Source organism: Aythya fuligula, chromosome 7, assembly GCF_009819795.1.
Source record: "Aythya fuligula isolate bAytFul2 chromosome 7, bAytFul2.pri, whole genome shotgun sequence".
NCBI classification, from domain to species: Eukaryota; Metazoa; Chordata; class Aves; order Anseriformes; family Anatidae; genus Aythya; species Aythya fuligula.
In genome coordinates, this window is record NC_045565.1 from 9,778,169 (window position 1) to 9,793,515 (window position 15,347).

At 41.4% G+C, this 15,347-nt stretch overlaps 1 protein-coding gene across 1 annotated transcript in view; it reads right to left on the reverse strand.

Moving 5' to 3' along the window:
• CHAT (choline O-acetyltransferase) overlaps positions 1 to 15,347 on the reverse strand; it is a 35,131-nt gene that overhangs the window by 10,405 nt on the left and 9,379 nt on the right. The window contains exons 5-11 of the mRNA XM_032191457.1: positions 15,041 to 15,094; positions 12,115 to 12,295; positions 10,940 to 11,117; positions 4,229 to 4,398; positions 2,089 to 2,189; positions 1,774 to 1,902; positions 450 to 572 (exon numbers count right to left, since the gene is read on the reverse strand). Coding sequence (XP_032047348.1) covers positions 450 to 572; positions 1,774 to 1,902; positions 2,089 to 2,189; positions 4,229 to 4,398; positions 10,940 to 11,117; positions 12,115 to 12,295; positions 15,041 to 15,094 — 936 coding nt within the window. The remainder of the gene's footprint in view (positions 1 to 449; positions 573 to 1,773; positions 1,903 to 2,088; positions 2,190 to 4,228; positions 4,399 to 10,939; positions 11,118 to 12,114; positions 12,296 to 15,040; positions 15,095 to 15,347) is intronic.

Here is a 15,347-nt window from a genome sequence, read left to right on the forward strand (position 1 = left end):
CTTGTATGCAGGGAGCTATGGGTTATTGCCACGGTTCCTCCCAAGCTACCCTCAGTGGCAAGGAAGTGGTTTTGGGACTCCATAGCAGCTCCTGTTGCCATGGGTGGTAGGACTTTCTGCCACTCCCTGCCACATCCCTCACCCTCTTCTCTGTGCCAAGCCCAGGACAGCTGTGGGGAGGGCAGTGGCTGGGAATGGTGTCTGGAGGAGACAGGGATGGGAAGGCAGAGCAAAGAGTGGGAAAGGCAGTGAGGGAAAGGAACGCTGTGTCCCAGAGCTGGGCGGCAACTTCTATTCTGCCTGACTTACCGTTGTTAGGTTAAATCATTCATTTCCATGCAGGGGGCATTTTTTTAGGGTGTTGGGAAAAACTGGACCCTCTCTATAAACAACCAGTTGTGAGTTCTCCCCTCCTGCTACCTTGTTCATCTGGTTTGAGTTAACCTTACCTGTAAAATGCCAGCTGAAGTGCTACTTGAATGTAGGCATCTGGGCTAATCCTTTGTTTCTTAATAAACTCCTTTCCATAGCTTTCAAACTTGTAGGCAATAAAGTCTAGATTTTTCACCATCCTGGAAAACAAGTAGAGGCAGTTACCACAGGGTGGGGGGGAATGCAGGAATCTCACATTCCATTTCAGACTAAATAAAACCCAGAGAAATGTTCCTGCCTGGACCCACAGAGGTGAGGGGGCTTCTGCTGTTTGGACAGTCCTGGACCTTGGTGACTTCTTCCTAGTCAGTGACTTCTATTCGTACTGATCCTAGGCTGGGTTTGTAATCTGCGGCCTTAAAGTGAGCTGTGGTACTCAGGGTCATCTGCGTAACATTCCTACCCAGCACCCCCCCCCCACCCCCCCCCCTGTTTTTTTTTTTTTTTTTAAACCTAGTGTTTTCACTCCTGAAGCCTAAGTCAGGGCCTCCTTTGTTCAGGACAAATTTCTTTAAGATTTACAAGTGTGAGAAATGGGTCAGTTAAAAACCTGATGGAGGCCATGAGCTCCTCATAAGTTTCAATTTAGAGGACTACTACCTTTATTTAGAAACAAAAAGGAATTACTCTGCATTCTGAATGTTTGCATACTTTCCTGTATGCTTCTAGCCACTTTGTCCAATGCACTGGACATACAGCCGATCATATCATTGTGTTAATTCTGTACAGAGAGTTCACATCAGCACTCAGGCCTGTGATCTAAATAATTTGAAGAAAATCTCTTTATCCTCCCACCCCCTCAAATCATGCAAATCTTTTACAGTCTGGAAACACAATCAGAAGAACTAACCTTTGTAGGAGCAACATGGATGTAAACAAATAAAATTCCTGAATTCAAATTGTTTATTCAAACCAGTTGTAGTCTACTGTCCCATATACTTATCCCCCTTGCCATGTCCTCTGCTTTAGTAAGGTCAAACCCATAAAATGTACCCGTAAAAACAGAGGTCCTGTACCATTTGCATCCTGTGCAGACAAGACTTTTTTCTTTTCTTTTTTTTTTTTTTTTTTTTTTTTTAAACCAGTGGTGGTTACTTTTCCTAGTATTTAAGTGACAGGACAACAATGGCACTGCAATTCCTGAACACCATGAAGTAGCCCCAGCCCAATAGGGTACCATTCCGCTACGAGATGCTAGGTATGCCCGTGCTTAGCTGTGTTTGGGAAGAGTAGGAGTAGGAGGGCAGGGGGGGCCCTCTGTGGGAAAATCCATCCCTGCTCACACTGTGCTGGGTAGCTCCCAGTTTGCAGTCATTGAAAAAATTGAGGATTATGTGCTACCTTTGGAGTTTTTCTGCTGATGATGCCAAGTGTGCCTGAATTTCAGGGGAACATTTCCATCTTAGTCTCCGTGGAGCAGGAAGCTCGCTTACTGAATCAGCTCGGACTAATTTCTTGGAGCTTTCTTTCCTGTTAGTATGTGAGAGAAAAGTCATTAAGCTCACAGTGAGAGTCTATTTGTCAAACATGGCTTTTTTAGCAGGTGAGTGACTAGTTTCCAGCAGCTGAACAGGGCTTAGTGGCCCTGTGCACCAGGGGAAATTTGCCACTGGCAGAAGCTTCCTGGGGTAGTTGCTGCACTGAGAGGGGACTCACATGTGCTTGAGCAGGTGTTCAGTGCACTGCACCAGTACGATGCCATCGAAAGGGGAGTGTTCACACACGGTACCACAGACTCCGTCTCTTCCTACCACAAACTAAGTAAAGGAGAGAACAAGTGCAAAATATGTAGTGAATAAATCATAGGTTACTCATGATGGCAATCTAAAAAGTGATGTTGTCATTGCTCGCTTCAAGGACTTCCTTGACTTAAAGATCAGTGGGACACTTACAGACTTATCATGGGAGACTTTCTTGTCCTGTGAAAGTCTTTACGTTCGATCCCTTTCATGCTGCTGTTTTGGACTGAGGCCAATGAGAATGTAAACTTTGGTAAATGACCATTGTAATCTGGACATTGGATTTAGCATCTGCTTTATGGTACTGAAAACCCCAGTCACTAAAAAACAAATTAAAAACTTCACAAAAAACAGGCTGACTTTCTTCCCCAGCTGGGAGTAATGCAACTACTTTACCTGGGAAGTCCCTTAGTATCACATTTTATTACAATTTTTGTATCAAGTGAGCAAGCTCATCCTTGTTTGATAGCTTTCTCATGGCTTGTTTTAATGTCCTGCTTCCTCTTTGTGTTTCTGGTGGTGTTTTCTTCATTCCCCTCATCCTCCTTGATTTCATTGCATACTGGTATAACTGCTGCACTGCGAGTTAGTGATACCCTCATGTAGTCAGTTATTTCTGCACCTCAAACAACAGCCAATGTCTCAGAGCAAACTGCAACCTGTCTCATGTTTCCTGACTTTTTTCTTTATCCTCCACCCCCCTTCTTCTGAAGCATCTCTGGCTGGACTTTTCACACTCAGCTCACTCTGTAAATTTGTCCTCATGTGCACATCCTGCCTCCTTGGTCTCCAGTAGTTTCCATGAGGCTTTCAGAGTGTGTGTGTGATGCAGAAAGTTTACCTGGATGTTTCCTGATGCCTTACTGCAAAGCTGAAGAAGGGTATGGAGGGAAAGAGCAAGTCTTTCTGTGGAAACGGCTATCTATGAAATCTCTATTTGCATGAAAGAAAATGGGATCTTTTTCCCCCGAACAATTTCTCTTCACCTTTGAACTACTTCTGGCCTGCATACATCGCACCAGGTGCAGCGCTCCTGCACACTATGCAAATGTATTTGTTTCCCACTATGTTCTGACAGTAAATGAAAATAAGGGCTTGTTTATTCTCATCTTCTTGAAACATCTTAACTAGTGGCCCTGCAAATAACAGAGGAGTCTAACCGCAGACAAATGGGTCTTAAAGACAAATATTTCATTCTTTAAAAACACAGCACTGGAGTCTGCTAACGATGTCATTTGCAGTGGCATAAATCAGGAATGACTACTGAAATAGATTTGCGCTAGGATAAATCAGTGCAAATGAAATTTGTTTAGTGGTCTCTCTTTTCATGTTGCCGTTCTTAGATATGGCAAAAACAACCAGCATTGCGCAATCAGTGGATCAGTCAAGGTTTTTTCAATTTTTCATGAGGTGTCAACAGTGTTGACAGTTGGAGATTAATACATTGCTTCACCCTGAGTCTATTGCAAACTGAAAATAACAATGTGACACTTTCAAATATGACAATCAAAGCTTGATTGGGAAAGAGGCTTGAGAAATCAACACTTCCAGGAAAGCCTTGGCAAGAATGTTATTAAATGAACATGCAGTCTGTTAAGTGGAACTTAATACTAACTTAAACACAGACTAAATTACAAACAGTAGCATTTCTAGGATGTAGGGAAAATGTGTAAGAAGAGAAATCAGGGAAAGCTATTGTGCTTTTCTGTTTTGTTTTGGACTGTTTGTCCAGCATTTTTTTTTCACTTGATTGATTATAATAAATGTGTACTGCTTTTTATTAGAAGTCTGCCTATCTGTATGTCTGTCTATCTCCCTGCCTCCTCATGCGCAAACACCAACCTCGTGGGAGGTGAAAGTGTCCCTGTGTTGAAGACCCCCAGCCAGTGAGGCAGTAGGTCTGCTTCCCCTGCCCCACAGGGAGCACCAGCCCTGCCTGGTGGATGCAGACACCACCTCCCTCTCTCTCCCATGTGCTTCTAAGTGGTCCCTACCACAAGCACAACTGAAGTTCTTTGCCACGTGCAAGTAATATCATAGTACTGTAAGGTTTTTACCTGCATAGGTTTGTCATACCAGCGATTGGCCCCGTTTTTATGGTAGCCTCCCCCATGTAGCAGTTGCAATGCCATGTTTGTATCACTGAGTTCCACCCCGCTCGGGCTGTCCAGGCACACCAGGCATATGCATCGTTCAATCATATCAAGAGAGTCACGGTTAGTGGAGTCTGGAGATAAAAGAGTGAAACGTTCACATCTTCTTACCTGTAGTGCAAGACTGGCTGGGGAACCTGCTACCTTGGACAGCATTAAAGATCTCACTCTCACTCTGCCGTGAGCTGCTGTCTGCAGAGCTCTCAACAGCAGAATATCCTTGGTGCAAAGAGTCATTACCCCAAGGCATTCATTCATGTGTTAACTTTGTTGTGATTCAATATGATTCCGTAATGTCCACTTTCTGGCATTAATTTCCTGAAGTACTAATACAACCAAATAGATTGATTTTGCTCTTATAGCAAGCGCTGGTTATTTATTTTATATGTAACAGTTACAGAGAGGACAGGTGGAAAATGGAGAATATCAGAGCTCATGCTATTGCTGCAATGCTGTGGTATTCTGCTGTGGAGCAGTAGGACCTATGCTGCTTTTTGCTGTTCTCACATTAAAACCCTTTTCTGGACAAGAAACAGCAGGGCCCGTGTTGGTTTTGTGTTGTTCTTGCATCAAAACTTTTAACTCTTTTATCACTGATCATTTATTGTTGCAATGCAAATAACCCCTGGACAGGGTGAACTTCCTGTATCACATGGATAAGGTTGTGACACCATCAGTTGCCACCTTCCACTTCCCCACTATCATTTGTGTGTTTCTGAATATAACGTGCTTTTTCTGGCTGCTTCTGAGTAAAATGTAAAGGTAAATGTTTGCTGTGCTTCTGAGGGCCAGCTTGAGGCACAGGAATTATTTAATTCTGAGGACTTAATACAGCTCATAATTGAAAGGATAGAAGTGTGGAGCCTATAACAAAGACTTGTTTTCTTCAAAAGCATGTAACATCATTAATTGCTGTTAAATGGTTGTTAACAAGATCAAAGGATAAAGGACTTTTAAACATTGAGTTAAAGTTCCTTCTGCTCTTTACGGATCAGCTTTCATCTGTTGTTTTTTGCCAGATTTCATGAAAATGTTTGCTTGAAAATGTTTTTAACTAAAGATATGAATTCAGATTGATCAAAATTTCTTGCAAGTCTGTTCTAAGTTCAGCAAATCTGTGCTCAGTTCAGGAGATGCATTTGAAATATGGAGCAATCTCAAAATGTACATGTTTCTTAGTTTTGCAAATATGAAAAGTAGTTTGATCCTCTAAAAGAAAAGCATTTTTCAATGTTTAAAAAAAAAAAAGAGTCCTTTTAGAAATGAGTAACGTAGGTTAGTGACGAGCTAGAAAGCAACACGTGCTTGATATGCAGGGTCATTCTTCAGACTCAGTACAGAAAAAAGTGCAAATATGCAATAATTGTCAAAGGCGACGAGAAGGAAAGGCAGGTGATAGGGAAGGAAGGGCAGGCTGGGAAGGAAGCAGGGAGTTGTAGCCTCTTGCGGGTTATGGAAAGGTGATGTCTCTTGCTGTTTGTTGTTGGCTCCTGCAAGGGAGCACTGGCAGCCAGGGACCCTGAGGGACAGAGGTGGCCAGCCTGGCTTCCTGCAGGCTGTGTGGAACATGGGCACACAGTACCTCGTCTGCTCCTGCCCATGGAAGCAGAGTCCTAGGGAAGGCACCTGGTGTTCCTGCCACCTCCTAGAATGACTTGAGCCAGGAACCTGTAATTGATTTCCTGGTTCCTGTGAGCACATAGGCTGAAGTTTCTGCACCAGATGCCAGTGACCTGTGCTTCCCTGCAACATGTGAAACACTGGTGGCCCTGTTAGTTGTCTTCTAAGGCATTCAGAAGCTTTATAAAGGATAAGTGTCCCTATCCTCTCGGCCATAAAGTTCTTTTAGTACATGACACTTGTTCGTCTGAGAGTAATGGTGGTATTTATTCCATAGATGCTCTGGGCTCACAAACACAAAGGCTGAAAAGGGCTGTGTGAATGAATGTAGCCCTGTATACACAAGCTGCTGGTATTTGTGGACAGGCATCTTCAAGGAAAAACTGGATAGTGATTTACAAAGTGCTCACAGTTTGCACAGTGCCCTGCTTTATTTTATCTGATGGGTTTATAGATATTGTATTGTGTCTGCTGCCCTCACATCACTGACAGATATAAAGCCCTTTTGCTGACATATGGCTTCAGGGTAGCTTGATTGCAGGTATTACAGTGAATAAAATTAAGATTTGCTAGAAACAGGAAAGCAGTTGAAAGATGTCCTTACAGACAAACCAGGCATGTTCAGAGAGCTGATCAAACACTCACAAAATTATCATATCAAGCAATGAGATGCACAGGATCTCAAGAACCATGACTAGATATGGGAAATAAATCTTTCAGAAAGAGCTGAAACAGAGAAGCACTAGAAAAAGCCTAAACCCCTGCAAGAAGTGTTTTTTTTTTTTTTTTTTTTTTTTTTTTTTTTTTTTTTTTTTCTTCTAATGCACATGAATACATTAATACATTGACTTGGCCAGTCAACTTCTGCTTTGTTGAGGTTCTGGGGTTTTACTTTAAAAAGGAAAAAAATGCAAAAAAAGTCTGGAATTGAATTCAGATACGGTAGGCATGAGACAGCAGCAGCCCCTATACTCAGGAGAGTGGGCTAATTATGCAGCCTGAATACAGTTAAAATACTGACTGTATTTATAAATCAAAGATGTCTGTGTTTATCACCATTCCTTTAAAATTTCCTCACTTAGAAGACCTTCCCTCTACTTGTTGTCTATGCAAGCATATGTCTCCTTTGTAAGCTCTACAGGCTGCTGTTTGTCCTTTCCTTCCTGAACCATCCTCTTTTCTGGCCCAGTACGGAGCAGTTGTGGAGTGATTCCTTCCACCTCATACTGCTTCACCAGTGGCTTTTCTATCCCTGTTAGTTACTGTTGTAAGAACAACAGGAGTTGGATTCAGTGATCCTTGAGGGACCCTTCCAACTCAGGATATTCTATGACTCTAACATTTCATCACTGATAAGGAAGAAAAACGGTCTGTTGAGTCTTGTAAACATATGTAACAGCAAAGCGTTGTTGTATTTAGAGGAGCTGTACTAATGCAAGTGGCCTAGGATGGGATCCCTGCTTAGATCCTTTTGCTAGTGCAGAGTCTGTTTTTTTCAGCTGCGTAACTAAGTTGATTTGCTTCATCATTAAAATGAATATTTTGGCAAATGCCAAGTAATCCAGAAACACCACTGAGATGGTTCTATTAGTTTTTGCTGATTTTTTCCCTTTTTTTCTTTAAGATGACATGGGATTGCAAACATTATTTAGCTGCACGTGTCAAGGTGTATTCACTGTTTTATCCAAAGGTGCAGCCTGAAAATAAATGATTAGGTGTTTATCTTGGTTTTCATTAAAATACAGGAATCTTTCTCTTCCCTGCTTTAAAAAAAAAGATGGAGAGAAAAAAAGCCTGAAGATGAAACTGGTACCGTATTATAGGCTTAGACAGTGAAAAGCAAATAACAATATTTTTTGAAATCTCATTTTGTTTTGCTTTCTGCACACTGAGATTGCCTCAGAGAATTACTGTCTACATAGACAACTTTCCAGCTCTAAGTAAGAGCTAAGAAAGTAACATGGATTAACAAGATGGTGACAAACCACTACTCTTGTTGGCATTGGATCTACTGTGCCAAGTTCACTGAGTCACAAAATTGAGTTTAGTGACTGCAAATCTGGTATTGTTTATAACCACTAGTAATTTTGTTGTCTTGTTAGAAGTACACTGTAATCAAAGAATGAGTTATTTGATGTGAGTAGAAAGCAATAAGAACAGATGAAATGATAGGTGTGAAATGGAAACAGTATGCTTGGCATATATGCAATAGGAAAGTGCTTATTGTCTGTTAACCCAGGCTTAACATGTGCAGAAAGTGGAAATTAGAAGTCAAATGAGGCCTGGACACAAGAACAAAAAAGAGCAGACAGAAAATGAAGGAAAAGCGTTTATGATCTAAAGAAAGCAAATATTTTTTTAATGCTGGTTTCTAGTGTCCTGACTATAGGTTTGTTGAAGCTGGTGATGTTTCAATGAAATACTTCAATGGAATTCACTCTTCAGTGATGATTACTTTTTAATCAACCCAAATAGTACTTAGTTATTCAGTATTATGTGTCTATTGAATAGAATGTGAACCCATTTTCAGTGAGACAATCCCCAACTTTTTTGCTTTAAATGACCACAACTGACTGAAAACAGTCTGTTCTCCTGTAAAAATGCATGAAATGAATTTCTCCTGTGAACCTATGATTTATTTTAGGCTATGTAATGGATTATGAAGAAATTGAACACTGACTGTAGTTCCAAATTAATTTACCCTACTGATGATGTGTAGGCACTCATGATCTCAGAGAAGCTATGACCCTGACAAAATTTTGTGTGGGTAGAAAGGAGATTCAGAAGAAAATACATCTGCTTTTTTTCCTTCATATAATTAACAATAGCCTTATACCGAAAGAGTGAAATATTGATCCAAATGGGAGAAGAAAATAAAGGAGGTAATTTTGAGTTTTGATGCCAGCTCTTCAAAATTATGAGCGTCATCTTTGAGGGCAGAAGATGAACTTAGCACGTGTAGATAGAGAGGATGGCTTTTACTTGGTTAACACCTTTGTGCATCATCGGGGTCTGGACTCTGCTAGTATGGAGCTAAGAACAGGAAAACACTCACAAGTCTGAAGTTGCATGTAGAGTGGCAGGGGCAGAATGATGTCCACACATGTTCCAGCAATTCAAGGAGTAAGGTGTGCCAGCCCCCACTGGGGCCGGCAGTTTTGAAGGTTTCCCTTCTAGCCTTGCCTAACATCCTATTTGCTTGGCTCCTCTTTGATGCTGAAGTAACCTCCCCATCCAGAGAAGTTTCTTTCAGGTTTGTTAGACCTTCTAATTCTGCTGATTATTTGAGAAGCACAAGCAAAACTTTTGCTGAGCAGGGGGACAAAGAAGTGGAGCTCCTGAGAGTGAGAGCTCTACCAGCAGGAGGTTTGACAACCAAAGCAGCTAAACAGACAGGGCCTGGCTATGCAGCATTAATGGACTTAAAAGCAAACGAGAATCTTAGAGAGTCAAATTAGAGCCAAGCATTTCAGAGAAATAGTATCCAGTGTCAATCCAGAGAGGTAACATTCTTCAACACAAGTGGATTTTAGCCGTAATGTCATGCCTTGCAGCTCTGAATATCTAATTTTCCCTGTTCACGGAATGAATCTCATTGCTTTAACAGAGGTAAGCTAGAAGGTGCCTCCGAGTCACCTGTCTTAAAAGGCACTTTCTGAGCATCCTTAATCGTGAGAGTACACACACCAGAATTCATCAGCACCAGCACTCACTAGTACAGGAGTGTCATACCCTGCAAATTGCACCAGGTTGGGATCTTGTTATTTTAACAGGGGGAAAAAATCGTATTTCCTCTGTTAACTTTCTTTATCTGTTAACTTTCTTTAAGCTACTGTGTTACAACCTGACTGACTGAGCGTGAGGAGAACACAGTGGGATAGATGCTCTGTAGTTCTAACATGCAGATTTTAGGAAAGCCAGAGAATCTTCTGGTTTATGCATTCTGGTATCATTCATCAGTTAAAAGTTTAATAACCTCTCATTGTTTATAGACTATGTAGCCTTGCAGAAGAATTACTATTGTCTTTGTTATCTATTGTTAATCTGTAATATCAGTCAGGAGCAGGTGTATATAGTAACATATATAACGCCCTAATAAGCACAGAGAACTTTGAATAGGAAAAGGGAGTATCTTCCTTGGGATGCTAAAAAAGTTTTGAGACTATAGGCAGCTCTCGTATATTCCATGGCGTTGGTAAAACGGCAAACTTTTCTGTGGCATTACTGAGTTGGGAATAAAGAGTTGAGTTAACATTTTTTCACAGGGGAAAAATGAATACCTAAGTCATCTAAAAGGATAAAAATAGGGTATTTACATCATTTAGCTTCAAGGTGAAATATCTAAGGTGTGAAGCAATAGAGATGACTGATTCCACCCTTTATTTTCATCTGTTTCAAAGTCGGGCCTCCAAAGTCCAGCTAAATGCTGTCTGTTGTTGGAAGAGAGAGGTAACTATCCCCAAATTATAATTGGTGTCACCTTTCTTAGATACGTAAGATTTGGGTGAATCAGTCTTTGTAGTTTCTCTTTTTTCTCCATTGACTAGAGAGAGTACACAGCTAGATTAAATAGATGCTTAACGTTTACATGCCTTTGTTAGATGAGATGAAAAACATCTAATAGTTGCCAAAAGCTGAGGGTACATCACTCCTATTGGTACATAATGGATATGAAGAAAGAGACAAATCACAAAATCTGATGTAATGCAATTTATGTGATGAAAAGCAGAAAATGGAACGAGAGGTATTTACATGGCGTAACACTTAAACATACACAGCCACAAGGTCAAATCATATCTGCTGTTTCCTTTGTAACGTACATCTGAATGATTACAGGCATTGAGTTTCCTCCTGCCAAAAAAAATCAGCAGTGAGGTTGCACATTCAGTCCTATATTTGCTGTAAGGTTCACTCCCAGCAAAGAAAGGCAATGATGGTGAGGAGGAAGAGGAGCAAGAAGATGAAGAAGAGAAAGCTGGGATTGCTGCTGCTAACCTTTCATAAGGATTGTCCTGGCCTCTGCCCACTCTGTTCTTCCATCTGTTGTCAGCAGGCCAATTGGAGGCAACATTTCCTCTTCATTCTCTGCCATTTTGGCTATCTTTCGTAACTGAGTGAAAAGATCTCCCTCACTGAGGCGACGGAAATTAATGACAACATCCAAAACAAAAAACTGGAAAAAAAAAAAAAAAGACAGAATTCAGAAGAACAGTCACAGATGTGTTGGGCCATTACTGGTATAACACTTTGACTTCGCCTGGGTAGATGTTCTCAAGGTGCTGAGGTCCTGCCTGGAGAGCCGGGCCTGTGGACCACGGAGAGCAAAACCACTGGGGACTGGCCCAGGGCTCACCTCTACTGGGTTTTTACAGCAGTGGCTATATGGTACTTGCATGGTACGTTGGACTCAAATAAAACAAACATATGTTATTTGAATAAGCGTAAAAACACAAGAGAAGATAAAAACACAAAGTATGTAAATACTTTCTGTGGTATTATTTGTTTAAAAATGGCTTACAGAACCCAGAGAACTTCCTATTGAGGTGAAGAACAGGACTTCCTGGAAAAGGTACTTGCTGGGATCTAATCCTTCGTTCAATGGAGGCCTGTGGGTACACTACAGCTGCAGTGCTACACAAGCTGGGTGATGAGGTCTTCTGCCCAGCCAATGTACTCTGCTGCTTGAGGGGACTTGCTGGTTGGGCCAGACTCACTCTAATGCTTCAGTATTTCTGCCTGCATCTGTGCTGACTTCTGCAGGTATAACTTAGTCCCCCTTACATGGGAAGGTGGTATATATGTCATGCATTGTGTGCCAATCCTTGACTGTCAAGAGAAGAGTATTTCCAGCAAATGCACTCGAATAAGATTTTTTTTCCTCTGTGGTTTCTCCTCTGTTTAATAAACATTTTTGTTTGAATAAGAAGGCAAATGAATTCTGCCACATTCCTCTTTTCTGCATCACTGTACTTAGAGCATAATGTGGGCTAAGGACAAAAATGCTGCAGAAGCATCTTTAGGAAATATTGACAGCAAATCCTCGGTAAGCAGCGAGCTCATACGTAGCACGCTAATTGTGTTTCTGAACAGTGATTTGATTAGGCTCTTCTTGAGTAAATTTAAACAAACTAAGAAATATAGAAAGGTATAAAAAAAGAACACCCATTTACCTGATTGTTACAAGCAACAATGATGTGCTCTGGTTCTGGCATTACACTGCTTTTCTGGGCCACAAGGGTATCTTTGGTATGTCCTGGAAGACGATAGGAAGAAAAGAGTCCATAGTATTGCTTCATACAGAGAGGATGACCAGACAGCTGTCCACGAGCAAAATCAACAGGTAAAGCATGGCTGGAGAGAGAGAAGAAGAAAAACAAAGCCAGAGAAAAAGAGGGAAGAGAGGGGGGAGAAAGAGAGAGAGAAAGAAAGGAAAAGAAATCTAATCTGTCCTTTGTTCTGTTACAATTAGATCAGGTATAACACAAATTGAATAATAAAACGAGATTACGGTATAAGGGAAATAGATGAATTCCCATAACAAAGTTAAATACATCATTCCTGGCAGCCTCATGCATATTCATTAAGCAATTTCATTATCATCTAGTGGAAAAAGAAAAAATAGCAGGTCACGAGCAGTTTTGCAATGTGCTTGGGAAGCCTGCCTAGGAGGGACCCCAGAAACTTGCCCGGACAGAAGCCAGCAGCAGCAGAAGGGCTGAAAAAGATGTAGCAGCTTGAAAAAAAGTAGTGATGGAATTCAGTGCAAATGACAGCAGCCCTGTTCTGTACCGAGTAGTTAGAGCGACATGTGAGAAGGCCTCCACTCTGGATGCAAGGGCCGTGCCTGATGAACAGGAATGGCTGGAGCAACACAGAAGTCATTTCTGTTTTTCAGAAAGCCTTGCTTATCCTTACTTAGATCTATGGGGAAGTAAATACTGAAAACCCATTCCCCTTTAATTGGAAGGCACATGGAAACAACACTTCTTAAAAGGCTTCTTTAGTGGCAAGAAAAAAAAGTTATTGCAATTATGATTATGGACTGTAAAATATCCCACTGACACTGCAGCAGGAAATAATGGGATTGTCACTTAGGAGAGGCTGCAGAGACTGCAAGAGGATCTTATTGATGGTTTTAATTGAGGTTTTCCCTCAGCAAAAAAGGACAAAGCTTCAAGCCTGCCTGAAAGGGACCAGGGCAAAGCAGCACACAAGGAGGGTTACTCTCAAGCAGCTGGTACAGGATAGCATTTTATGCTAGTTTAGCTTGTTTAACTTCTTTAGGACTGCAAAAATTCTAAACCAGGGATATGCACTTCAGTTCCTGGTTGTTGAAGTCTCGGTAGTCCTTATTTCCTTGTAGAGTTGCTTCACTTTTTTTTTTTTTGTTCCTCATCAGCAAAATAGGATTATCAGTGTTCCCCTTCTCTCCTTTTGTATAATGCAGAAATCCTCTTGTATTTAACATGTTATTTAGCACACAAGTGTTAAAAAGTCTTAGAGAGCATCTATGGTAATCAAAAATAGTGGATTAGCATGGTAGATTTAGATAAAGCAGTCTGTAGTTGCAGCAGTTAGGAAGGGAATTATAAACTTTGACTGATGGGACCAAAAATCTTATACCAATTTAGTAGATGTCTAAGATCTTGTGACTGTCTTACATTAGCAAGTTTGGCATGCTCTGAAATATTGATTCCTGGCACTTGTATGGAGTAACTGCACAGTTAAAACTAAACACTTGGGTTTGGGCTGGGATGTGCGCATCTGTGTGTGAGATGACCCTGGAGAAGCTAGCAGCAGACTTGCTGGTGGAAGTCCTTGGCAGCAACAAGGAACTGAAGATGGTACAATTAGAGTGTCCTCATAATTATACAGGAGGGCTGATAAACAAACAGCAATCATAATACGAGGGTGCTCTACTGAGGACTTAAATGATTATTGACCTAAGGCAAGCAAATCTGATCACAGGAGTCTTTGGTTCTAGAGTAGTAAGGCCAAAATAATAATTTAAGTTATCCTTTGGTTGAGTAATGCGGTTTCTTAGCTCATCTCAGATGCTGTTATATAAAGATGCAATGAACTGCATTAGTATGCAACAGTACTTCATAGCACATCAGTCCTGGTCTATGACATATCTTGCACAAAAGTACTTCTTAAAAAAGTACTACTTCTATACTTTCTGAGTAGCTGTCAGACTTTGGAAGTGAAAAAAACAGACCTTTTTCCTTTTTTTTTGGGTTTTTTAATCTGATTCATAAAAGATAGGGACTATGTTGTTTAAATATGGATTTTGCTTTCCACATCCAAATAAGCATTGGTTACAGCATATCACACAGGCCTGTTGTATTTCCAGCCAGGAAAACGATCCCTTCTCCTCTATGGTGTGGTGTCTGCTGTGCTTGGTTCGCCGCTATTTCTGTTCTTCAGGGAGCAGTGACTTTAGCAGTAAAGTTGGAACACACTGGGTGAGGCTAGGTGGTGCTTTGTAAAATGCTGTCATGAGCTGCCTCATGACTTAAAAAAGAATGGATTCCCTTCCTGAGTTTATATACAGAAAGTAACAATGGAATATGCAACCTGTTTGTTTTCATTACCCACTGAATCAGACTGTTTGTGGTAAGGCTTCCTTCTTCTGGTGGGATGTGTTATTTTTCTTTTGGTGGGGGTGCAGAGGGCTGATGTTCTACATGGAAGGTGCAGTACCCGGTGGGTACGGCACTGCGGCAGGTGGCTGGTACCCAGGTAGGGGTGCGGGCTGCGTTTCTGCACTGCTGCTCTTTCGGTCTGGGGAGCACGGCCCTCCTGGCATGCTTTCAGTAGCTCTGTTAGGAAGATTGTGTGTGTCCTTTGGGTTGCACTGCACAAGCGCAAGTGATGACTGCCAGGCATCAAAAAGCATCCTTCCCCAAGCCATTAGACTGCAGTAATAAAGTGGAAAGCACATAAAAAATTGCTGAAGCAGCCGTGCTGGATCTCCAGCCCTTCTGAATGTTGGAGAGGTGTGACACAGCCTCACTTTGGGCATGTTACAGCACCCTTGAATCAGAAGCCCTATAGAGCAGGGCTCCACAGCAACTCTCCTTCCAAGTTACTTACGTGTCTAGTAAAGCTTTATAGTCTTGCACGCCCGAAATAAGATTGGCAGCAAACCTGCAAGTAACAGACAGAAGTGACATCAGTCTTTTGTCATTCAGCAATGCTGGACTGCTTCCGAGAGAGAGGAGAGCCTGAATGATTGATGACACAGCAAAAGGAGAGAAAGTCTTCTGGGTTGGCAAGAAGAGTCCCCTGCCTACACCCAAATCCTAAATTAATTCATGTCAAGAGAAATATGCAATCCCAGAGACGGACCCTTCAAATGGTTAAACTGCTAGAGTAGGAAGCCTGAAAGCATTTATTTAGA